Below are 26,333 nucleotides of genomic sequence, written 5' to 3'. Positions count from 1 at the left end.
TTAGGTTATGGGCCATACACACTATCAGATTATCTGAAGACTTTTGTCTGTAGACTTACCAAAACCATATAATATGAGGTCAAACCTAAACACTTTCAATTTGTATGCAATCCGGCAGGCCCTTGCACTACATAGAAAAGGTAAATCTGAAGGAAAAAGTCTTCAGATAATCTGATAGTGTGTATGGCCCTTTAGGCATGGCGTTTACTAAAGTGCAGTGTGTTTCTTTGTGGGTCAGGAATGTTTGTGATTTTGCCTTAAAGAAATATGATATACTATAGATTCTGCTTATGGTCTAATAATTTTATTCTCTTTTCAGTTTGACGTTGAGTGGAGTGGACAAGCTACAGGCAGTGTTGTAATGAACGTGAACTACCTGCTCCTTCTTGAAGAATGGATTGGGCTGCAGAACTGAAATAACAGTTGTCAAGTTCATAACACCTTTATGTGCACATGCACACCCAATTTTCATTATGCATTTCTGTTTGGTCCTATATAACAATAAAAGCAATGTAGAATGATAACTATATGCGTACTGGTATTTATGGAGTAAATATATGATCATAGAAGATATGAAGATAGTTTTTTCATATATATATTTTTTCATTTACAATGGAGCAAATTAAACATGCATAAGTATTCAGGCTTTGTCATTATTGAGCAGTCACTTTCTTTTTATCTTTACAACAGATGTACTGATGCTGACCTTCATTTTGATTGTGTCCTCTAAGAAGAAAACAGTCTGTTGCATACTGTTTTTAGAATGTGATAGATGTTATTGGAATGTATTTGAAACCCCATAGAATTTCTCCCATTTGTAGTCAGGTCTTTGATTAAGACTCTAACTGAATTGACATCATAGGTTGTGGAGTTATTTCCTGTTTTTTGTCTCACATCTATCTAGCTGTAGTTTTCTAAAGTAGTATTAATGTGATTGTAAAATCTAGTTTTTTTTTCTATTAAAATAACAAACATATAATACTTGCCTCCTCTGTGCAGTTGGGTTTGCACAGAGCAGCCTTAATCCTCTTCTTCTCGGGTCCCTGTCTGGAGCTCCTGGCCCCTCTCTCCTGTTGAGTGCCCCCACAGCAAGCAGCTTACTTTGGGGGCACCTGAGCTGAGCTGCAGCTCTGGGGATCCATTCAGACACAGAGCTGCCGTTTGGCCCCACCCCTCTCCTGATTGGCTAACTAAATTTGATTGACAGCAGCGGGAGCCAATGCTGCCGCTGCTGTCTCTCAGCCAATCAGCAGAGAAACTCCCGGAAGGCTGGGGCACTCATGGACATCGCTGGATAGAGAGGGGGCTCAGGTAAGTATAAGGGGGGCCAAGGGGCGTGGCCACGACCAGGGCTAAGGGAAATCGGCATTGAAGCCTCACGGCTTCACAGCTGCTTCCCTACTGCACGTGCACAAAGCGTGCTGCACTTTTTAAATGGCCCGGTGGTGAGGGAAGGAGGGGGGGGGCTGCAGCGAAGTCAGATGGAAGTAGGAGCGGGTACCTATCAAAACCAGGTACCTGCTTCCCCTCCCCCCACCCCCCAGAAAGGTGCCAAATGTGGCAGTGGAGGGGGGGAGGAGGCAAACAAGAGGAGTTTCCCCATTTGGGTGATGCTCCACTTTAACAGCTAAATCCAGAAGAGTGAGCTGCTGAGCAGAAAGGGTTCAATAGACTGAATCAAACAGCGCTGCAATGTAGGAACTGTAGTCCAGAGGAGAGAGATTCTACTGTAATCAAGATCTTTTGAACTGTATTTCCCTGGGGAAGATTGCCAGGAGGAGGGGAAAGAGCTGCATTTTTTCAAGCTGTACAGGACACAGCATTCTCTTGCCGAGAAGGAGATTGGAGTCCACATCAATGTCCAGTGTGCCCACTACTGCTGCAAATCGGCAGCCTGAGCAGGATCAGGAGTGCTGAGTGCAGATAGAGTCATCAGGGAGCAGAGCAGAGAGTGGACAAATTTCTGTGTGAGACTGGATGCTGCAATATCGCTGTGATTGGTGAGTTGCAATGTTGCTGAGACTAGTGAGCTGCTGCTGTGGAGATTTACTATTTCCTCCTAGAAAAAGTGACTGAGGGCTTTAGGAACTGACTACACAGCTATCTAGTTGCCTTATTCACTACCTGGTGTGACTGGGACTGTTCTCATATGCACAGATAGTACAACTGGGCCCCAACGCTAGCCGGTTGAGCAGTTTGGACTAAAGACTGCCCCTTTACAGCTGCTACACAGAGACATTTACCTATTGCTTATGCTAAGAGATACCTCTCAGAGGACATTGCACCATATCCTAGCTATTTTTCTAGAGTGCACTCTAGAATAGTCATTATTCCTATTCACATTACAGTTAATGCTTACATGGCCTGTTTATTGCTCAATTTGCTGATTTATGTGTTAATTCCAGTCTAGTGGTCCAGAACTCTATTCTAAGTTACCTTGGCATAGTGATTACACTGTCTAGCAGGCTGTGTCTGAACCTACCTGTCAAACATATCAGTTAGCCAATGAGGAGAGAGAGGGGGGCGGGGCCAAACCGTCACTCCAAGTATGAATTGGTAAAAGAAGCTGCGGCTCGGTTCTGGTGCCCTCATAGCAAGCTGCTTGCTGTGGGGGAACTCAACAAGAGGAAGGGACCAGGAGCACAGACGAGGGACCCTAGAAGAGGAGGATCCAGGCTGCTCTGTGCAAAACCACTGCAGAGAGGAGATAAGTATAAAATTTTTGTTATTTTTATTTGAGTCTATTTCCAGCTGCTAATTCACAAGTTAAAGGTTACTGTACTCGTGGTCCTAAAAATGCTTGCAGTAACTTTCATTCAACCAGGTGTGTCAGAGGGGCTGAGGGTGTTCTTGAAGTCGAGGCACAGAACAGAGAACCCAGGTTATCAAGTGGCTCCTGCACGGGTAGCACTTCACAATTTTCATGTGTTCCGCAGGGCTTCTGAAAGCATGTGCATTTAGAAAATTTGCTAAAAACTAGAGCGAAGAAAACTGTGGCAAAAGCAGAGCAGTTACCTTATCGGTATATTTTTAAAAAATTAGTGATGAATCCAACTGGATTGCAGCTGCATCCCCTTTATTTTAATTTTAATTGCTCTGTTTTTTTATGAACCAGTGCCAGTAGATCTTTGTTGGGAAGCCCATATCAATATTGACTGACATATCTACAGTATTAGCACTAATGATAGAGAATGTGCATATGGTTCCAAATGTGCTCAGATTTAAAGAATATTCGTACTGCAAAAAAGGCCAAGGTGATTTTTGTACAATATTTGAACCTCTTCCCCCTTGTGTTTCTTGTCACATTTTAAACATGTAAATTAAATTAAAGTATAACTAAAGGCAAAACTTTTTTTTTAGTTTTGGACGGAGTAGAGAGGTATTAGAACACTATTCCGTTTTTATTGCTGTCTATGCCCCTGTTAAGGAGATTCACCCTCTCTATTTGTCCTGTTTACCATTATCATCGAAAGTGAGAGCGAAAGAAAATCTGAAATTATAGGTTGTCTGCAGAAAGGTAATAATGGAGATATCTTCCAATGGGGAAACTAGTTCTTGTGACCTGGGGGTCCCCAAGGAATTCCCTTAATTTGCAGGGATTTCCTCTCACTTCCTGTTTCGCTATGGGACAGGAAGTGAGGGGAAATCTCTGCAATGGGACACAGGTAGTGAACAAACAATCTTACAGGGGTTATAACCCTCCCTTACTCTATCCAAAAGAAAAAAAAGAAAAAAAGTTTTTTGCCTACAGTTCTACTATAAACTCCAAATAGTGCATTATAGCAATGTTCTCTTTACTATTTTTGAAGTTGAGAAATTCACAAAACATTTTCTTGAGACTTCATATGTCATAAATGGATTGTAAAGGCAATAGGTTTTTTTCCTTTATCTTAATTCATTCTATGTGTGCAACAGCCCTCCTCAGCCCCCTTAATACTCACCTGAGCCCCCTCTCTTTCCAGCGAAGTCCAAGAGTGCCTCAGCCTCTCTCTCCTAATTGGCTGAGACACAGCAGCGGTGCCATTGGCTCCCGCTGCTGTGAATAAAAATCAGCCAATCAGGAGAGAGAAGGGACGGGTCGAATAGCAGCTCCATGTCTGAATGGATACAGGGAGCTGCAGCTTGGCTTGGGTGCCCCCATAGCAAACTGCATGCTTTTGGGGCACTCAACAGGAGGGAGGGGTCAGGAGCTCCAGCCAGGGACCTGAGAAGTGGAGGATCCAGGCTTCCCTGTGCAAAACCATTGCACAGAGGAGGTAAGTATAACATATTTTTTATTTAAATAGAAAAAAAAACAAGACTTTTCAATCACTTTATCATTTTGAAAATTGTAATAAAATGTCTGTTGTACTCAACCAAATTGGTTCCAACATTGAGCCTCATAACATGATCACACAATTTTTAAAGGCACATAAGCATAATTTATGGCATTAAAAAAGAAATCGATATCTTTTTCACAAGGGGATACATCTATATATGTTTACTGAAATTACATTATAGATCACACATATTTCTGTATTGTAAAAGGGGGGGGGGTGTTGCCCATGGACATTAGATACTGTAGATGCTGACATCGGGGGACCCAAATAAAGGAAGAATTTTTTATTTGACTGACTCTCATATTATTTTAAGTAGAACTACAGGCAAAACTTTTTTTTATCATTTGGGATAGAGCAAGGAAGGGTTATAACTCCTATCAAATGTTTTTCCGCCATCTGTGTCCCATTGCGGAGATTTACTTTCACTTCCTGTCCCATAGCCAAACAGGAAGTGAGAGGAAATGTCTGAAAATTCAGAGAATTCCTTGGGGACTCACAGATTACCGAAACTAGTGTCTCCATTGGAAGATTTTCCCTTCATTATTTTTCTGGGGACAACCCAAAGTTTGGGGTTTTCTTTTACTTTCACTTTTAATGATAATGGTAAACAGGATGAATCTCCTTAATGGGGACACAGGCAGCAATAAAAACTGACTGGTGTTCTAATCAATCAAAAACTTTTGCTTTTAGTTATACATTAGGTGAGTTTATGTGAGTCACACACACACACTCACTTGTCCTTAAAATGTTCCTTAAAAAATACCACAGTGTCTTGCACTGTTCTTGCTTCAAGGATTTTATTTTGTCCTTTCTTCAGAACAGAAACACAGGGAGATTTCTTTTTGTATAAAATTTGTCTCAAGTTGATGAAACACATCTGTGAAGTAAAGGTTCTGTTTTATAACAGTATGGTAGCTCTGAAATCGTGCCAAATCAGCAACATTGGGAAAATTATAAAGATTGCTTCATGTTTCCCTTGCTTTTATTGCTCATTTATCTAGCATATATACAGCCCTGATCTTATCTTCATTCACTTTTCTTTTCTCCAACACCTCCAAATTTTCCATGCTTTGCTGAATCTTACTGCTATTTAAAGATTAACCAAAGGTGACCTCTCCCATTCCGTTCACGAATTTGGAGCTGTGACTCGCCTGATTAGTAGGATTTACGTATAGTTATATGGAAAATGCTGACATTTAGGCAAAATAAAATGTCAGTATAATCAAGGGAATGCTTTAGCTCCACTTTTATTGTCAAAAGATAGGGCTATCCTTTAGTACTTGATGTATTGGTGGTCCCCAGATTGAAGGCTGAGCATCTGAGGTCACCAAGGTGAACACAAGACATCATGGTTAATGAATATGAAGTTATAAACTGTTAAATAATTTTTTTCTAAAAAGCGTTTTACTTCATAACTGATATCAAAGCGGAGTTCCACCTAAAAGAGGAACTTCCGCTCGTTTGCTTCCTCCCCCCCTCCTGTGCCACATTTGGCACCTTTCCGGGGGGAGGGGGGAATGGGTACCTGTTTTTGACCGGTACCCTTCCCCACCTTTGGGAGAGGGGGCGCTGCAGCGCTGTCCCTCGGAAGTTTGGCCTCCTCCTCTTTACCCCGCTGCCGAGCCAATCCGAATGGCATGCACACTAGGGACCCGCCTATGAAGCCGCACGGCTTTACTGCCGGGTTCCCTCACCGGCAATGGCGGCGGCAGAACCCGACAGCCGATGGAAACATCAGCTGCGGTGCCGACATCGCTGGATTCCGGCACAGGTAAGTGTCCTAATATTAAAAGTCAGCAGCTACAGTATGTGTAGCTGCTGACTTTTAATTTTTGAAGGGGGAGAGGGGAGGCTGGAACACTGCTTTAAGTTATTGGGCACCAATGTATGTGCACACAATGAATGTAAACCCTGAATCTGTTTAGCTGATTGCACACTAATATTTAAAGTTTTACTAAACCCACAACAATAAAATCTGTCTGTAGATGCAGAATAGTAGGCTTGTTATACTCACTGTGTAACTTAAGGGATTAATCCTCTGCATTGTGTAAAAAGGCTGTGTGATCCTGTATGCACAGATCCTCCACCTCCTGCACATTCACTCTGAGCAAGTCCGTCCAGATAAGCCACAGTAAATGTAGTTCAGCTGCACATGCTCGGTTTGGTCTCTATTGCTGGAGAGAAAGCTTCCTGGTTTTAGCTGAGCTATTTAGGTCACATGGTATTAACATCACACATTTGGATGTGTATACAGATCATAAATGACAGCCCAGTCCCTCCCTCCTCCTCCATGCCCATTAACTAATAAAGAACACACTGGGTGGGATGTCACAACTTGATTGGTGGATGATCCGCCTCCCATAAAAGCAGGAGGACACAGGCTATACAGGATTTCAAGAGGTAGTGAAATCTCCTCCTACATGAACACTCTGGACTCAGGTGGGCCCTGCAGAGTATCACGTGACTGTGGTATACAGATCGTCTAAAAAGGTATAAAGCTGCAGTATTTTAATGTAAAAATATTATTTATTACGCTGTGGGCAGTTCGGGGGGGGGCTGATGAACATTTTTTACATTACTGGGTTTAGTAACACTTTAATGCATATAGTAAGGTGTGTTCCTAATTTGCTTTATGTAAACCCTGAACTTATTTAGCTGATGGGACACTAATGCTCAATGCGTAGGGTGTGTTACTAGATGCAAATGCATTTACATCTACATAAACCTGTTTTTGTTCCTTCTGTTACACTAAGGCAGGAGTCTGCAAACTTCTCAGTATGGAGGTCATATTATATATTTAAAAAATTTACCAAATATTCGTGGGCTGAAAAACAAATCAGTTTTGTAAATAAATGAATAAAATTTAAATGAATACATATGCCCCAAGAAATAGCTTTCTATCAGAAACCCATTCATCACATCAAAAGCCCCACATCAAATCAGAAGTCCCCCCTTCACACCAGAAGCTTCCCCATGACATCAAAGCCCCCATTTCACATCAGAGTTTCCCTTTTACAACAGAAGCCCACCTATTATATCAGATATCCCCTTACATTAGGGTCACTATCAGAGTTCCTCCATACATTATCCCGATCAGAAGCTTGAACCAACTAAAGGCCGATTGTAGGCTTGTTAGTATGATGCTTCCGACAGCGCATTTTCGGCCGAACAGAATCTGTCAGACAAAATTTTTGTTGTCCATCACCAGAACGGCCGATTGTTCGCCAGTCAGTACAGATTTCGGCCGACAGACAGCAGATTAGCAAGACTGGGCATGCTCAGAAAAGAAAAAAGACAAGGAAAGTTAACCATCACATGACATCACTTCTGCAGTCGGCTGTGGTTGGCCGACAAAATTCGTGTGCAGTCTTTTGCAGTTTTCAACAGACACGACAGCCCTGGACAAAAGACGGCCGATCGTTCGGCCGACGATCAGTACGTGTGTACGGGGCTTTATCTGAATCCTCAGTCTGTGCACTGAGTCTGTGGATATGCTACTACTCCTAGTTGCAGGGAAGATGAAAGCCAGATGTGGCTTGCGGGCCGTAGTTTGGAGACGCCTGCATGAAGGCCTATGCTTGTCAACATTTTATCAATAAAAAAAAAAAAAAAAACGTAGCAGGTGCAGATTTTCTCCCCGCCAGGCGCCGCTGCCACAGGACACACAGAGAGACTGCAGCAGTTGTGGGGGTTTTCTCCCCCCTCCTTCTCCTCCTTGCATTGTAACAGGAGGGTGGGGCAGATCAGACAGCCACCCACTCTGATCCCATGCTGATTGGTTGCAGCAGGGGACCAATCAGGGAGAGCTGAGGAGTGGAGGGTCATGGGACATGTAGTCCCAAAGATGAGTAGCCCCACTCCTGGGGAAAGATAGTGGACTGCAGCCCTGAGGATGCCGATGGGTAAGGAGAGGAGGAGGGGGTGTGAGCAGATTAGAGGAGACCAAGAAGAGCCCAGGGAGAGGGGGAGACCAAATGGCAGGGGCGAGGTCCAGACAACCTTGTTTGTGGATAGAGGGATGGTTGCTAAGCCACAGTGGTGATCCCATCCACAAGTCAGCTTCAGCCTAGGATGCCGGACCACCACCACAAACACCCCATCGGCTGTGTGGGTGTCCGTACAGACCTTGCTGTGTTGCCAAACATTCAGGTCGCCGGGTGGGCATCCATCATCAGTGGATCCTTCAACAGCCTTTTCCAAGACATCTTTTCCTCTAGGCCTTGGTGTCGTCAGGATTGCACTAAATGAGACACTGCATGCAGACACCTTTACCTCATCTTTTCATCAGAACCTAAGCATGAGACACTTTACACCAGCTATCCCCTGTTACTGGTTCTTATTGCATAGAGATCTCTTTGGGCCATTGTTGAGCTAGCTGAAGATACCTTCACTAAAAGGACTCCCACATTTCTTCTGCTACAACGCTAAGGACTAAAGTGTAAAATACTTGTACACGTTAAGGAGGAACTCTCACTTCAAAAGTGTAAAGTTTAACATTGCAGATTATTGTGTATTGCACTGTACATTTATGATCTCAGGACTTTAAGGCAGTAGATTGACATATGAGAAGTCATTCTTAAGGGCCATACACACTATAAGATTTTCTGAAGACTTTTTCCTTCAGATTTACCTTTTCTATGTAGTGCAAGGGCCTGCCAGATTGCATACAAATTGAAAGTGTTTAGGTTTGACCTCATATTATATGGTTTTGGTAAGTCTAAAGGAAAAAGTCTTCAGAAAATCTTATAGTGTGTATGGCCCATTACTCCCTTTCATACCTGAGCACAGAGGTCATCTTAGAGCCTGTGGGCTGGTTAGACTGTGTTTAATTACTTTGCATATTCCTTTGTGCCCTGTTGCCTAGTATCAGAGTTTACTATTGATAACTACCTATTTCAAGTTATTACTGTCTTGTTTTCTCCAAAGTCCTTCAGTAAAGTACTTTTTTAAAATGTTTTTTTACATGCTACAAATTGGTGACTTTTTACCATTGTGCCTGCAATAATATTTGTTTACCAAGTGTGCCAGAGGGACTTAGACTGTTCTTGGTGTTGAGAGGCAGAACATAGAACCTAAACTTATCAAGCGGCTCCTGGGGGGGTGGCGCTACATAAATAAAATACAAAAATACCAGCTCACTAAGCAATAAAATGTGCATGCACAAAAACAAAGCAGCAGATAAAGAAATATTCATAAATCGTGCTACTGGAGCAACAAACACAACATAAGTATGGGCATTTATCCATGGAAACTCAGTGTATACAATCGCTAATGTAGGTTCAGATGTTGAAGCATGCAGTCAATAGCAAACCACACCTTTTCTTAAATTTGACCCATTTTCACTGCAGCCTATATGCATGTGTGCACATATCATGAGCACATAGTAAATAACTTTAAAATACATGGGAAAGCCTGTTTAGATGGAAATCAAATGTGTAAGTAAAGTAAAATCTGCCTATAAAGTAAGGTGACAGTGGGAATGTAAAAGTGTAAGAATAATCTTATCTGATATGAAAAATATGCAAGAGGCAGCAACCAATCAGAAATGATCGTATTACTCCTATCTTATTACTCTTTTATATTACACACTTTTATATACAGAGAAAAAGTGAAATTTGCCTAGTTGACGTGTGTGTGTTTTCATGATATGTAGAAAAAGAACCCTTGTTTTATTTTTTTTCATAAGCCAAAGCCTTGCTTCTCGAAAACAAGTCAAAGTCAAGTCTTTCAAAAATATTTGAATGTGACAGTCCTTCATTTGGCAACCTGTGCATGCCAAGTGGTGTAGAAAATGACCAGCTGTTTTACTATATAAGAATGCCTGTTCTGATGGGAATCAAATATGTATGTTTTCTCAGAAAAAGCTGCCTATTAAGTGAGGTGACAGGGAGAATGAAAACGTTGGCTATTAGTGTCCTAACCATGGGATCAGTCAAAGGTTAAGCTGCACTCACACAAATATGTCCCATCTGACATTCTTTCTAGACAACACTAGTAAAAATAAAGATGGTTAAAGATAAGCCACTTGCAAATAAACATATTACATGTCACAGCACCTGATTTGCTAATGCAAATGGTACTTGAAGGCAGACTGTATAGTCTAGAAGCAATGCCAGATTTTTGCAAAGGCTATTCCTCTAATTATTGTATGCTTACAATAATAAACATGTTGGGTAGAATTTATAGAGGGGCAATTCATTTCCTTCGGCGATGCACATTTTACTTACTGCCCGACAATATGATTTGTACAGAGATTTGGGATCAATGGCCAGTTTTTCAGCACTGGTCCTGTTTCCAGCAAGAAAATAGGCCATCCTTTCTCTTCGGTTATGAAGATATCATACTATAAATATTGCTTACGTCCATGGCCAGTAGGCATCTCGCAAAATATCCCTTTTTTGTCACAGGATCCAAACACTTCAATGTCTCTTGTGCAATAAAGAAGAATGAAAGGGTGAGTACGTTTGGTTGTTGCAGGCAAAAACAATTTTATGCATAATGTAATGCAGTGGACTACAAACTGCGACACGTGGTTGTGGCCCTTTGCTTGTCTTTATCCTGCCCTTTGGGGTACAATTCCATCCATTGACATAAAAAAGGATGCACTATTCCATCCACTGAACACTGCATTCACTGACACCAATGATGGGGGCACCATTCCATTCATTGACACCAATGATGGGGCACCATTCCATCCACTGACACCAATAATGGGGCACCATTCCATCCACTGACCAATGATGATGGGGCACTTGTCAGAAAGGCACTAGCCATAGTACAGATGAAGCCTCATGATGTACATGGGTACGCAGGCATAGATGTTCGGTTGCCGCTTGCCTGTGTATAACTGTTCACGATTGCATATGTCCATGCAAGAACGCTCATGCACCCGCAGCTACTGTTGGTGCCAATGGGACTTTTAAACTGCGTATGTTCTATTAGCCAGTGTTGTCTGATCTACAGCGATTACCTGTGTTCCTGTATCTGTTACTGTGTTAACTTCTGTTAATGGACTGGCTTGCCCTTTCCTCGCTTGAACTCTACCTACCCTTGGCCTGTCTCTGGATGTGCTCTTCCTTCTGCTCATCTGCCTGATTCTACGTTGCTGACTTCTGACCATTCTCTGCCTGCCATTTATGCCTATATCTGACCTGGCTGGTTTGACCATGCATCCAGCTATCCACCCGTCCTGCTCTGCATGCTCCTTGGTCAATGCTGGTCCTGCACCTGCTACCTGCCAGCTGCCTGTTAAGCAACTTCTGTCTGCCCAATCCGAGGTCTGCTGTCTTTGCTGCCATATGCTGTTTCAGCGATCTGACCCATCTCTTGTGATGTACCTGCTACCTACTGCCGTGGCTGATGGACATTTTACAGGCACTCATAACTTGCTGCGCTCTCGCAGCAACTGTCGCAACATCAGTGGTCTCAGAGCCGGGGCTGTACGAGAGGCCTCCATCTACATCCCAGGCTCTGCCACAAGGCACATGACAGCACTATTCCTCCGACTGATACAGTGGGTCACTATTCCTCCTATTAAAACCAAAAATGGCACATTGTTTACTTCCATTGGCACTGGGACATTTTCTACTTCCACTGGCCAGAGTCTGACCCCCTAAAGCATGAAGGACAGGAAACTGGCTCTTTCTTTAGACAGTTTGGAGACCTCCGATATATTGGATTGTCTTGAAACCAGTAACAAATATGTATAGGCATTATCCAGTTTTTGTATCTGTAATCCCTACATCAATGTAATGTTCTGACAGTGTGCTGTGCTGTTTGTCAATTTTGACTGTCTCTTCTGTTCCTTTTCCCCTATTCTTAAAATGTAAATCCAAAATAGGAGGCAATGAACCATCAATGTGACATTTTATAGGAGGGGCTATTTTAGTGACCAATGGCGAATTGCACTATATGGATCAGTTAAAGCTGAAGTTTAGATATGGACTATTTCGCATAGTTGCTTTGGTCCAGCTTGGACCAATGAAAGTATGCATGTGCAATACCTAACCTATAAAGCAAAAAATAGTGCAGCGCTGTGAAAAAATTGTATTTAAGATGGTAAGGGTGATGCTTTCAGGCTTTTCATTAGACTTAAATACCTCACACCACCTGACATGGCACACTACTGTCCAACAGTAGGCAGATGCTTGGTACGGAACCCAGAAGTTATGGCAATCATTGTAGTAGCAGTGCCTTCTACAATGATTTCCAGCTTCAATGGGGATCAGCCAGGTATGGAACATGCAAATTCATACATTGGTCCAAACTGAATTTAGATATGCAATTAAAATATTTTTATAGTACCTTTTTACCTGTGAGAGATTTGTCATTTTATCTTGAGATTTACATAGCCCTATCAGACAGAAAAGCCAGGTTGGTGACTTTAATTTTCTTTACTGCATTTGGAAAAAAAACAGCTTGGTCACCTTTGCATCCCCAGTCTATGATTGGTCAATGAAGGAGGAGCAACAGACTGACGAGGACATTACTCTTATCTCCTGTATGCAGCAGATTCCCTAAAAATACTATTCTTCCTCTCAATGTCAGAGGGTTAAGGCCCGTACACACGTACCGATCGTCGGCCGAAAAGCTTCGGCTGACGACCGATCTGCCGATTGTAGGCTTGTTAGTATGATGCCTCCGACAGCTGTCAGCGCACATTCTGCCGACAAGAATCTGTCATGCAAGCATTAAAATTTTTGTATGCCGACACCAGAGCGGCCGATTGTTTGCCAGTCAGTACAGAATTCGGCCGACAGACCGCAGATTTGCAAGACTGGGCATGCTCAGAAAAGAAAAAACACAGGGAAAGTTAACCATTACATGACATTACTTCTGCAGTCGGCTGTAGTCGGCGGACAAAATTCTTGTGCTGTCTTTGCACTTTTCAACAGACACCGACAGCCCGGGGACAAAAGACGGCCGATCGTTCGCCGACGATCGGTACGTGTGTACGGGGCTTTATTGTTACAGGGCTTACTTAGCAGGAGAGTGACATCAAGACAATTTTAGATGTCCAAACTAGTTGCATTTAAAAAATACATTTTATGTTACTTCCATATTTTTTTTTCTTCTGCATAGAATTCTGCTTTGATATACATAAACACAATAAATTGTAGAAAAAAAATAAATCAAGAACTACATTGGTAATATGCTGCTGAAAGATCCATAACAATGTCAGGGACAGATCAGCATATGCTCTTCTTTATTTTCTTGCCTACTCCCCTGCAGCTCTGATGCTTATAGTTGCAGAAATAATGTTCCTGACAGATTTATTCTATGTTTACCACATCAATATCATTCATTGTGTTTCCCAGCCCTGTTTGTTCACTGACATCTATAACCCAGTGTTATGATCATAGATAGATCTTATTGTTCCACAAACTATAATATTGGCATCTGTAAAGTTCTGCCTTTACTCAGTTTTACCATCAGTGCCAACAAGTGCAATAAGCAGAAGAGATGTGACACAATGTTTTATTTGTCCGCGGTTTTAGGAGAGACCTGGCTTTTCTCTTTATAGCAGCATCTTTTTTTTTTAAAGTATCCAGGTTTAGGGGCTGCTATGAAAAGGAATCAAGAAAGACACAACCATTCATTTTCTAAGAGTTCTAATCACTCCAGACAATCTATGATGAGGCTACTATAAATGGATCACTTTATGGAGGCATCCACGCAATAACAAGTGTTTTAGACATTGCTTGCAAATCATTTCTAAAAAATCTCTGGAAAACTGGTTATGCACTTGCCAATGTTTTCAAATTCTTTGACAAATATGAATATTTTTCAAATGCTTTAAAATTTTTAACCACGTGCCGACTGCCGCATGACTATTTACTTCAGCCCCTCACAGGCAGAACGACGTAGTACTATGTCGCTAGCCTGTGAGGGTCTAGGGAGCGAGCGCGCGCCCCCGGAGGCGCGCTCCCGCGCGGTCACGGGCCCCCCGCGCGTGTGACCGGCGGACCCGATGTCCGCCGGTCATTCGGCGATCGTCGGTGCAGAGGGAGAAAGGCAGGCGGCTGATGTAAGCAAGCCGTCTGTCATTCTCCCCTGTGTAGGAATAGTGATCATACGGTTCTACTATGTAGGACCGTTGATCACTGTTCCTCCACCTCAAGCCACAGCCAATCACAGTTAGAATCACGCCCCTAGGGACACACATAACCCCTCCCTCTCAAAAAAAGTTAACCCCTTTACTGCCAGTGTAATTTTACAGTAACAGTGCATATGTATAGCACTGATTACTGTAGAAATGTCACTGGTAACCCCAAAAGTGTCAAAAATGTCAGTCAAGGGTCCGATCTGTCCACCGCAATGTCGCAGTACCGCAAAAAAAATTGCAGATCGCCGCCATTACGCGTTAAAAAAAACAACAAAAATTACAAAAATCTTTCCCTTTGTTAGTAAATGCGATAACTTTTGCGCAAACCAATCAAAATACGCTTTTTGCAATTTTTTTTACCAAACATATGTAGCATAAAACAAATTGGCCGACAATGTAAAAAAAATTTGATTTTTACATTTTTTGGGGGGAATTTCATATAAAAAAATGTGAAAAATATTGTTATTTTTGCAAAATTGACGCTCTTTTTTTGTTTATAGCGCATGATCAAAAAATCGCACAGGTGATCGAATACCACCAAAAGAAAGCTCTGTTTGTGGGAAAAAAAGGACATCAATTTAATTTGGGTACAGCATTGCAAGACCTTGCAATTGTCCGTTAAAGTCACGCAGTGCCGAATCGCAAAATAGGTCCTGGTCAGGAAGGGGGTAAAATCTTCCGGGGCTTAAGTGGTTAAAAAAGATCCCTTGGAGTCGCAACAGTCTACAGGAACCTGTCACCCATGGATTTAGTCGCCCCCTTGCCAACCAAGTGATTACTATTGTGATGGAAATCAATCAAAACAACCCCAGAGCCAGTTTATATATACTTTTCAGTCAATTTCCACGTCATTGTAATTGTTTCGTTTCTGGAAACTGAGAAACAAAACCGTGGGTGGCAGGTTGCTATAGATCAATTAATTATATGTATTCATATTTGCCCTGAAAAAGTGATGTAAAGCTTCCAGAACTGTCACAATATTGGCAAGCTCACACAAAACAAATCAGCCCCCTTCTGCTTCCTCTCACCCTGTGGATTGCCAGAAAGTTACATTAATGTAGTCCCCTGTTCACTAGGGAAAGGAGGCTTAGGAAATGCTTTCCCCTGCCTGCAGCAGTTTAATGGCATCATTCTACCAGGATACATTTATCAGGTAGACCTTGAGGGACTATCACTTGGCTGGAGCTCAAGGACTACATTTTTGTAATAGAAGAAAGATTTTGTTTAAGAAAATTATTGTTGTATACCATGACACATCTGGGATATATTTATGTAGGCTTGTAAAGTTATTGGTGTTAAAAATTTCTGTTATAACTTTAGTGCTTAAGTGCATGTACCAGGTATCTGTGGAGGGTCCAAGCACCAAGATTGGAGACAGTCGCAGTGTCCCTGATCACCGCCACACCAGTCATATTGTCCCTGATCACTACCACACCAGTTACAGTGTCTCTGATCACCATCACACTAGTCCCTGATCACCGCTATACCAGTCATATAGTCATATTGTCCCTTATCACTACCACACCAGTTACCGTGTCTCTGATCACCGTCACACTAGTCCCTGATCACCGCTATACCAGTCATATTGTCTCTTATCACTACCACACCAGTTACAGTCTCTCTTATCACCCTCACACTAGCCCCAATGTCCCTGATCACCGCTATACCAGTCATATTGTCCCTTATCACTACCACACCAGTTACCATGTCTCTGATCACCGTCACACTAGTCCCTGATCACCGCTATACCAGTCATATTGTCCCTTATCACTACCACACCAGTTACAGTCTCTCTTATCACCGTCACACTAGCCCCAATGTCCCTGATCATCGCTATACCAGTCATATTGTCCCTTATAACTACCAGGGGCGTAACTACAGGGGTTGCAGGGGGTGCAATTGCAACCGGGCCCCATGCTCCAGGGGGCCTACTCGGCTCCCCTGTACACCTGGATAGGAGGGGCGGCGGGGGCAGCATGTAGAGAAATCACTGTCCTCTTTTTTCCACCTGTAGCTGCAGGAGGAAAATGGAGGAGATTGGTTCTTCTGTATGGTGCCCCCACCACTCCTCCCATCCAGTTCACTTGTGTTCTGCTGTCTTTGCAGGACTTGTGAAAGGGTCCCGCTGCGGGACCATAATAAAGGGCCCCGCAACGAGAGTAAAGGGTCAAAAGATCAGTGGGAAGAGCCCCAGGCTTGAAGGGAAGGGCCCCGGGTAGGGGTCCGGGGGTCCCTTCATGGTTTTTTGCACCGGGGCCCTGAAGGTTCTAGTTACGCCTCTGATAACTACCACACCAGTTACCGTGTCTCTGATCACCGTCACACTAGTCCCTGATCACCGCTATACCAGTCATATTGTCCCTTATCACTACCACACCAGTTACCGTGTCTCTGATCACTGTCACACTAGTCCCTGATCACCGCTATACCAGTCATATTGTCCCTTATCACTACCACACCAGTTACAGTCTCTCTTATCACCATTACACACTAGCCCCAATGTCCCTGATCACCGCTATACCAGTCATATTGTCCCTTATCACTACCACACCAGTTACCGTGTCTCTGATAACTGTCACACTAGTCCCAGTGTCCCTGATCACTGCTCTACCAGTCATATTGTCCCTCATCACCACAACCTCAGTTGCAGTGTCTGTGATCACCACCATGCTACATAGCAGTCATTGTGTCACCAAAAGAACTTGTTAACATGTGCAATGCTCTCTGAGAAGCCATCCATGTTCAGATTGCTCTTAAGAGAGCATTTGACAGGCAGTAAGGAGGCATCCCCCCCACCACCTGTTTTAACCCTCTAGAACCTGAACAAGCAACCCCATTCACTTAAATGGGTTCAATCGGCAGGTATACAGGTGGTATAATGCCTTCCACAGCTGCAAAGCAAAGCATCACATGTTAGCCCCCACCTGCTGCCTCTACAGCTAAAGGGGGTAGCGGTTGAGGGGTGGTAAAACCACAGCTCAACCACAAGGTTTCCCCCAAAACCTCATGTATGAACGAGCCCTACCAGTGCAACCAGTCACAGTTCTCCCATCACCTCTACACCAGCCACAGTGTGGCCAGACCAGTGTATCTAGAATCAGTGTTTCCTGATTTGCCTGTTTTTTACCACATTTCTGCCTGTTGCCTGGACCGCTCCTTTGCTTGTATGCTGACCATGTCTCTGCCTGTGCCTGGACTGACTCCTGGAACCACAGGAACTTCCATTTTTTTAGCCTCCTGTACTTCCTAGCCAGTGAACATGAAATTCCTGGGGAGCAGCCACATACCAATAGGCTAGGCTTGCTTGGCCTAGAGGAACAGGGTTTGTTGTAACTGACACTACACTAAGCTATATTCCCGGCTCACTTGCATAGAGGTGACCATTACAGTACATTGGTTTTGATACAATTGTTTGATTTGTGTGATACACAAGATACAATGTTAAGTACATAATTAGTCATTAAAATCAGTCACTGAAAAAGTCTCAAACATGTGGTATCATCATACTTAGAAGGAGTAGCAGAATGTGTTTTGGGTTGTAATTCTAAGTATGCTCATGCAGTATGTGAGAAATATCTAATTAAACTGACAACTTTGTGTAAAAAAAATAATAATTTTCATGTTCGTTCTGCATTTTCCCAAAAACTTGTGGCAAAAAAATGAAGTCTTCAAAAGACTAATCATGCCTCTTAGAAAATACCTTGGGATGTTTACTTTCCAAAATATGGTTATTTAGTAAATGTTTCTACTGTCCTTGGGGCTCCAGAGCCTCAGAAAATGTGATAGGTAGTCAGGAAATGAGATGTATAATTTATATCGTAATGTAATTGAACAATATAGTGATTAAATCACTAGCAGCGCTGTGAAAACCATATAAACAAATAAATAAAAAATATATATATAAAATAAAGTCCACTGTGCTCAGGTAAAAAAATGTTTTTAAACAAAGCATAAGAGTCCGGTGCATTCAGTACCAAGGAACTTTGAAGTCAATTTATAAAAACACAAAATCCACTCCTGACTTTATTTTCCACTTTAAACACATATGACCAATGGTGCCTTTAGTGACTACTACCAATCACTCCAATCCAGTGTAACTCACCAGATCATATTGTCTCTCATATTTTAGATAGGCAAAAATGCTTTAGAACAGCATCCAGAGCATTTTTGCATCTCTGTCCTCAACACACACCTCTCCTTCTGAACTCTGCTTTCCATGTGATAATAAGCTCATGATATGTTAAGAAAAAATTCTTCCAATAGTGTAATAAAATCCAAAATTCTATATTTTATTCAATATAAAATGAGGCCCACCAGACAAATTCTTGAAACTCTGCATATCACATATGACATAATTCACATGACCGCTGTATGTACATTAAATGAGTAAACTCACTCCCTGTTTACTTGTCATTCAAAGTGTGACAGCGCTGAAAATGTAAAAATGGCCTAGGCTGGAAGGGGATGAAAGTTTCTGGTATTGGGGTGGTTAAAGCACTTTGACCCCTTTTATCCATTAACATTAACCATGCCTTGGCACAACCCCTAACCCACCTCCTTAAATCTGATCTTTATCCCCAAAAATTCACAATTACCCTTTTGGGTTCTGAAACTCTCTATGCCAAAAGGTCTCTTTGTTGTGCTAAAATCTACCTGCACCTAGGGCATTGCATTGCAAATCACTGCTTGTGACAGCTCTTAAAAATCATAAGAAAGGCATTTAGATAAAAGTGTTAAAGGGAAGTATGTGTTTTACTAGGAATAAGGCATAAATTGACTCAGTACGCTAGTTACGTAGTCAGGTTGAAAAAAGACACAAGTCCATCTAGTTCAACCAATAAAAGAGAAAAAAAATCATACAATCCCATATACATACATCCTATATGCACAGTTGATCCCGAGGAAGGCGAAAAATCCCAGCAAAGCATGATCCAATTTGCTCCAGCAGGCGAAAAAAATTCCTTCCTGATCCCCCGAGAGTCAATCTGATATTCCCTGGATCAACTTTACATATAAATGTTAGTATCCAGTTATATTATGTAAATTTAAGAAAGATTTACTCTTCATGTTTGGAGGGACTCTTACCAGGGGCAAGAATTGGCTGCCAAGTGCCCCAATTTCAATGTCCGCCTGTACAGGGCATTGCATAAACCAGATCATGAAAATGATTTAATATATGTAAAATGTTCTTTTAGCATAAAAACATAGAATACAATGAATAAGTGCACACATGAGTAATAAGTTTGTTTATTGAAATCATACATTTCTTCTACAACCTTCCCTTTCTCTAATATTCAATAAAGTGACCCAAGGGTACATGACATCTTGGCAAACACAAACAGGATTGCAGCCAAGTATAATATCTGTACATACATAAAGTAAATATTTATATGATTATTCTGGTAATTGGTACCATACCTAAATGGAAATCCATCAGTCCGAACCCCATTATTTGAACTTTACGGAATTTGGCCATCATTATTAGGAAGGCTATTTGGCAAGAACTAACAAGGCACAAGCTGTTTTAGTACAAAAGATAGACTGATACTTTGATAACAACAAAAAGCGCACATAGATCTATTAAAATATATCATTTAACACATATCAATCCCCAACTTTCATGGAATCTCTTTATCTGAGATCTCATCTGCCCTTTCTTTCCCAGAATAGTGCTGTTTCTTCTCCTAGCAGATCTATGTTTATGATGTCAAAGCAACCGGTTCATGAATAACTACACCTTGTTGTAAACTTTATCTCTAAAATCCCCTTTTTTGCCAGTGTTAAATATGGTATTCATATGTTACGCAGGTATACAGTCACACAAAAACAGAAAACTCTTCACCTACTTTATGCATATGTGACTAGCATAAATCCTTTATAAAGAAAATAATAGGGAGTAGGGTCTATTTTAATATAAAATAAAACTCACATTACAATGTCATAAAATCAATCTTAAAATTGTAAAAGAAGGCTAAATCATTGCTAGTTATGATTAAGCGAATTTTGTTTGTGAAACGCGTCAACTTATCTTGTGGCTTGTCTATTTTTGGTTTTATCATCATAGATTTATATGAGAAATAAAGAGAAACTTTTTATCCTTTATATGCTGGAGTGTGGTTAAACTTCCTTTGTGCTTCAATAACCAATATCAATACGGCGCTAGCAGAATTTTGTGTGTATCTTGTCACAGTTAGTTACCAGTATAAGGCCAATAGTCCATAGCAGGCACAGAGTATCCTTGGGAATGAAAACAGCAAAAAACTTGAAAGAGTTCTCTCAGAGACAGCGCTTTAGGACATATTGCTGCACTTGTAGCTTAAAACATAAAACATCACATGATCCGTCATGTAATCAAGACCAGCTTACTTAAAAATAAAAGACAGTTTATTCCATAAAAATCACAAAAAGTGATAAAAAAAAGAAAAATTCCAAAAACTTGTTACTTGTGGATAAATTGGCAGATTACTCGAATCGCCGCTTTTCCACTCATACAACAACACCAGCCACTGGACAGTCTACATGCCTCTATTCAAGATGTAGCTGACAATCCTGAGGTTGACGAACTGTAGCCTGCCGCCTTGCTACTTGCTGAAGACTTGCACAGAGCCTGTAATTGGGTAACTCGTGGTGTCATAGGCAGCCCGACCATAGGTGAGAGCAGCTTGGCTTCATGGCAATGCCAGTGTCATCCAGCTGAGAGCAGAGAGGGATGGAGATCCAGGAAGCATATCCGCTTGGCAGCCGTCACCAGGAGATGACGTCACGGGTGGTGCCGTGGCTCGGAGCTGTATGATGTGGAGGAGGGTGATTCCACAACAGTGTCTGTAAGGCCGTCACAAGACGAATTTCACTCGATAGGGCCTTGTCAATCATGTGACTGTGAGTGGAAGGAATACTATTTAAAAAGAAATTGAAAGGACAGGGGAGGAACCCAGAAATAGAGGTAGAGGGCAGTAGGGAATGTGAACATGGTAATCTCCTTAGCATTGCCTGCTCCCATCTCCATCCTTAGTAATTAACCCTTACTGTTATTGCATCCTTATTGCAAAAATCTTAGGCAATGTATTTTTACAATAAAAGTTCACTAAGGAAAAACTTATACAATAAACAATGAAATAAAAATAAATTATTACAACAGCTGGTTGATTGTTACCAAAAATTGGAACGAGGAGGGGGGTTAAAAAACCAACAACTTCAATAAATCACAAAACACTCTGCAGCCTGATAACTAAACACTTACTTCCACAGAAAACCATATACTGTATTTGGATCATTTAACTAACGTATGTGTCTCCAGCTCTTCATTCAAGCCGTTTGGTGACAAAGTATTTAGCTCAAAGATCCAAAAAGTTTCCCTTCTACATAATAGAGAATATCTCTGGTTTTCTGTCAAGGTCCTGTCTGATATGTGTTCAATTGCCCAAACCTCCAAACATTTGGAGGCATCCTAGTCTGTAGCGTTCAATATTGAGTTGGCCCACCCCGTGCAGCTATAACAGCTTCAACTCTCCAGAGAAGGCTGTCCACAAGGTTTAGGAGTGTGTCTATAGGAATGTTTGAACATTCTTCCAGAAGCACATTTGTGAGGTCAGGCACTGATGTTTGATGAGAAGGACTGGCTCGCAGTCCCCACTCTAATTCATCCCAAAGATATTCTATCGGGTTGAGGTCAGGCCAGTCAAGTTCCTTCACCCCGTACTTGCTCATCCAAAAGGAATGGGCCATCCCCAAACTGTTCCCACAAAGTTGGGAGCATGATATTGTCCAAAATGTCTTTGTGTGCTGATGCCTTAAAATTTTCCTTCCCTGGAACTAAGGGGCTAAGCCCAACCCCTGAAAAACAACCCCACACCATAATACTCACTCTACCAAATGATTTGGACCAGTGCACAAAGCAAGATCCAAAAAGACACGGATGAGTACGTTTGGGGTGGAGGAACTTGACTGGCGTGCATGAAGTCCTGACCTCAACCCAATAGACCACCTTTGGGATGAATTAGAGTGGAGACTGCAAGCCAGGACTTCTTGTCCAACATCAGTGCCTGACCTCAGAAATGTGCTTCTGGAAGAATGGTCAAATATTCCCATAGACACACTCCTAAACCTTGTAGACAGCCTTCCCTAAAGAGTGGAAGCTGTTATAGTTGCAAAGGGTGGGCCAACTCAATATTGAACCCTACGGAATAAGACCCGGGAAGCCATTACAGTTCATGTGTGTAAAGACAGGCGTTCCAATACATTGTGTAATATAGTGTTTATCCACTTTTAAATAGGAAAACATGTTGAACATTCACAAACTCCTTACATATCATAATTACATACAGTGGGTACGGAAAGTATTCAGACCCCCTTAAATATTTCACTCTTTGTTATATGTGATATTTCAGTTTTTCTTTTTTAATAAATCTGCAACAATGTCAACAATTCTGTGTTTTTCTGTCAGTATGGGGTGCTATGTGTACATTCATGAGAAAGAAGAATGAACTTAAATGATTTTAGCAAATGGCTGCAATATAACAAAGAGTTAAAAATTTAAGGGGGTCTGAATACTTTCCGTACCCACTGTAGTTAGGTTGAAAAAAGTCCATTTAGTCCAACCAACAGAAAATATACCTAAGTTGATCCAGGGGAGGGCAAAAAACCCCAATAAAGCATATTCCAATTTGCTTCAGCAGGGTAAAAAAATTATTTCCTGATCCCCCAGTCTATTGTGCTAGTGAGAACTGGTTCTTGAGGGGATCTATTCCACATGTTTACAGCTCTTACTGTGAAGAAGCCTTTCTGTATGTGAAGAATACATTTCTTTTCCTCCAGGCATAAAAAGTGCCCCCTTGTCTTCTGTAATGACCTGAAAGTAAATAACTCTTTGTATTTATACACAGTGATCATATTTCCCTTAATCACCTTTTCTCAAGTGTAAATTAATTCAGTTCAACTGATGTTTCCTCATAGCTGAGCTCCTTCGTGCCTCGTATCAGTTTGGCTGCCCTTAACTGCACTTTCCCTATTTCTCCAATATCTTTTTTTGTGAACCATTTGCCAAGCTGAACTGCATATTCCAGATTAAATTTTTATAATGATTTGTGAAGGGGCAAAATTATATCTCTTTCTTTGGAGTCTATTTGTAGAGTCTTTTAATACAAGAAAGTACAGTATTTGCTCATATAAACATTTATTAGCTGTTATTGTAAAATAGAATTTCTGTCGCTAAAATTATGCACAAAAGCTACCATGGGTTATCTATGTAATGAAGTCATAATTCATCTAACATTTGTATACTGCCACCTCTTAAAGTTTAGGTACAGCTTTCATAAAGCAAACTCCTTACTGAAGTATTTCATTCCTGGAATACCTGTACATTTAACCAATAAGAAAACATGCTGCAGGGGAGAGATAGCAAAATACAGGGTGGTTTATGAAGCTGGATTAAAGGGGAAACTAGACTGATAATTTGGGTGCACAGTATTGGCAAACATTGTGGATAGCGTGGATGCACAGTGTGGGTGGATAGTGTGAATTAACTATAGGATTTGCATATAAATGTGCTGCAGCCCTTTTTGAATGAAAATAAATGGCTCATTCATATGCAAACCCTACAGTTCATTCCTGGATCAATTCCATACAGTGGAAGTGTCTCAGCAAATCCAGGACAGTTGATAAATATGGGTGTGTAACGTAAGGGCACAGATGTGCCTAATATTATTCCCCTGTGTGCCCACTAGATGGCTCCAGAGCTAGTGGAATTTCTTAGGTCCAGAACCAATGGAAGTTCCCGTTGGTAGAATGCCAATATAAACTGGAGTACATTGAGTTAATGCCAGCCCTGTCCTTGCAAGCAGTTGGGTGCCCTGAGTAGAAGGCTAGCAAATAAATAGTTGAGGCAAGCAGCCACGTCTCTCTCCTAATTATGGGAAGCACTGAGGGCCAAGCTAAAGCAAGATATAGGCTCCATTGATTTGTCTCAGAGCTACTCCTGTGGGAGAAGTAAGCAAGTAGAGGAGCAAAACTTGATTACTACTACATTATAAAAATGATATTATGGAAAGGAAAAAGCCCCAGGATTAAACTCAACACCTCCGTGTGCCAAGATAGGGGGGGGGGGGGTTGGCGGTGTTTCAGCCAAGATTATACTTTATTGCTTCCTAATTTCAACATTTTGCTGGTTGGGGAGTGATGAATGGGGAAGACCCTATACAGGCCCTGCTTTTAATTCACTGTTCTCGTTATAATCTTCTGGCTCAGTTGGAATCAGGAATTGTTGTCTATTCCCAATTTAGTCCAACACTGGTACTTATAAATAAAATCTGGCAGGAAATGAGAAACAGAGGCGGCTCTAGGCTTTGTGAGGCCTAAGGCAAAACTTGGACATGAGGCCCCACTCACGCCCAAAATGGGAAAAATAATTCAAGCAATAAAAATTAACTGTATAAATTGCATATATTAAGAGCCTTAACCTTTGTACTATGAATTCACAGTTTCTAGAATTTTCTCTAACCAATTCTTCTTTAATCAAAGATCATTAAACATCGGGTATGTATGTAAGTATGTATATATATATATATATATATATATATATATATATATATATATATATATATATATATATATATATATATATATATATATATATGTCTGCTCTTACATCACAGTCCCCAGCATTTCCCTATAGGTCATGATTCCCTGAGTCCCTCCTTACATCAGAGTTCAGTGTCCCCTCTTACATAAGATTTCTCCTTTAAATCAGATTCCCCCCAGCATCTCCTCCTTACATCAGTCCACAGAATTCCTCTTTACATTAGAGTCCCCCTCTTAAATCAAATTTCATAGAGCCCCCTTTACATCAGAGTCTCCAGAGTTTCCCCCTTACACTGTAAGAGGGAACTTTGAAGACTCTGAAGAAAGGGGAGCTCTGGGAACCCCAATTTAAGAGGGGATGCTGGAGTTCTGGAAACTCTGATTTGAGGGGGAAAGCTGGGGACTCTGGTGTAAAAGGGATCTCTGTGGTCACCAAAGCTCCCCCTTGCATCAGAGTTTCCAGAGACCCCCATACACTTCCCTTCCTCAGTCTGCCACAGTCTAGGGCACGACAAGTCCCACTGCAAAAGGCTGCCATACCTGAGTCCCCACAGAGGGGCACTGTAAATTCCAGTATAGTGCAACTGCCATTCCTCCCTGAGGAATGGAAGCCTGCTATGCTTGGACTTGTACTGCTCTCTGTAGGGGACTGAGGAACCACTGCCTGCTATGCTAAGACTTGTAGTGCCCTCTGTTGGGACTAAGGCATGGCAGCCTGCTATTCTGGAACTTGTGCCCTCTGTGAGGGACTGAGGATTCCTCAGTCCTCCACATTCTAGGGCACTATAAGTCCCCAGCATAGTGGGCTGTCATTCCTCAGTCCCTCATAGCTGGGGTGGGGGAGGGGAACAACAGAGTTAAACATCTAAAGGACAACTCCAACCAAAACTACCAATAATGTACAGAGTCCATATGCTATATAATGTCACAGCCCTGCTACCCCTCACCTTCCACCTCGGGTGCTGTCATTGTGTAGGGCAAAGGGCTCCAGCTCCACCATGTTTGGCTTTGATGTCAGATATGCAGGACTGGCTCAGCTCCACTCTCTTCCCTGGCAACTGACTCTGGCATCACGGGGGGACCTCTTCTCCTCCCCCAGCCACCCAGGGGTCCTTTCCTTCTCCCCCAGCCACCCAGGGGCCCTCTCCTTCTCCCCCAGCCACCCAGGGGCCCCTCTCCTTTTCCTCCAGCCACCCAGGGGCCCTATCCTTCTCCTCCAGCGACTCAGGGGCCCTCACCTTCTTCTCCTCCAGCCACCCATAGGCTCTCTGCTTCTTCTCCTCCAGCCACCCAGGGGCCCTCTCCTTCTCCTCCTCCAGCCACCCAGGGTCCCT

The 26,333-nt window shown here is 42.1% G+C and overlaps 2 protein-coding genes across 2 annotated transcripts in view; one reads left to right on the top strand and one right to left on the bottom strand.

Annotated features, from left to right (window-relative positions):
- Nucleotides 1–523, top strand: part of EFHC2 (EF-hand domain containing 2) — a 149,965-nt gene extending 149,442 nt beyond the window's left edge. The window contains exon 15 of the mRNA XM_082247559.1: nt 320–523. Coding sequence (XP_082103685.1) covers nt 320–415 — 96 coding nt within the window. The 3' untranslated portion in view covers nt 416–523. The remainder of the gene's footprint in view (nt 1–319) is intronic.
- Nucleotides 1–26,333, bottom strand: part of KDM6A (lysine demethylase 6A) — a 794,872-nt gene that overhangs the window by 760,792 nt on the left and 7,747 nt on the right. The gene's annotated exons all lie outside the window — the stretch shown is intronic.

This window comes from Pelophylax lessonae, assembly GCF_965119305.1.
Source record: "Pelophylax lessonae genome assembly, chromosome: 2".
Classification (NCBI taxonomy): domain Eukaryota; kingdom Metazoa; phylum Chordata; class Amphibia; order Anura; family Ranidae; genus Pelophylax; species Pelophylax lessonae.
This window is presented reverse-complemented; position numbering and strand designations above follow the sequence as displayed.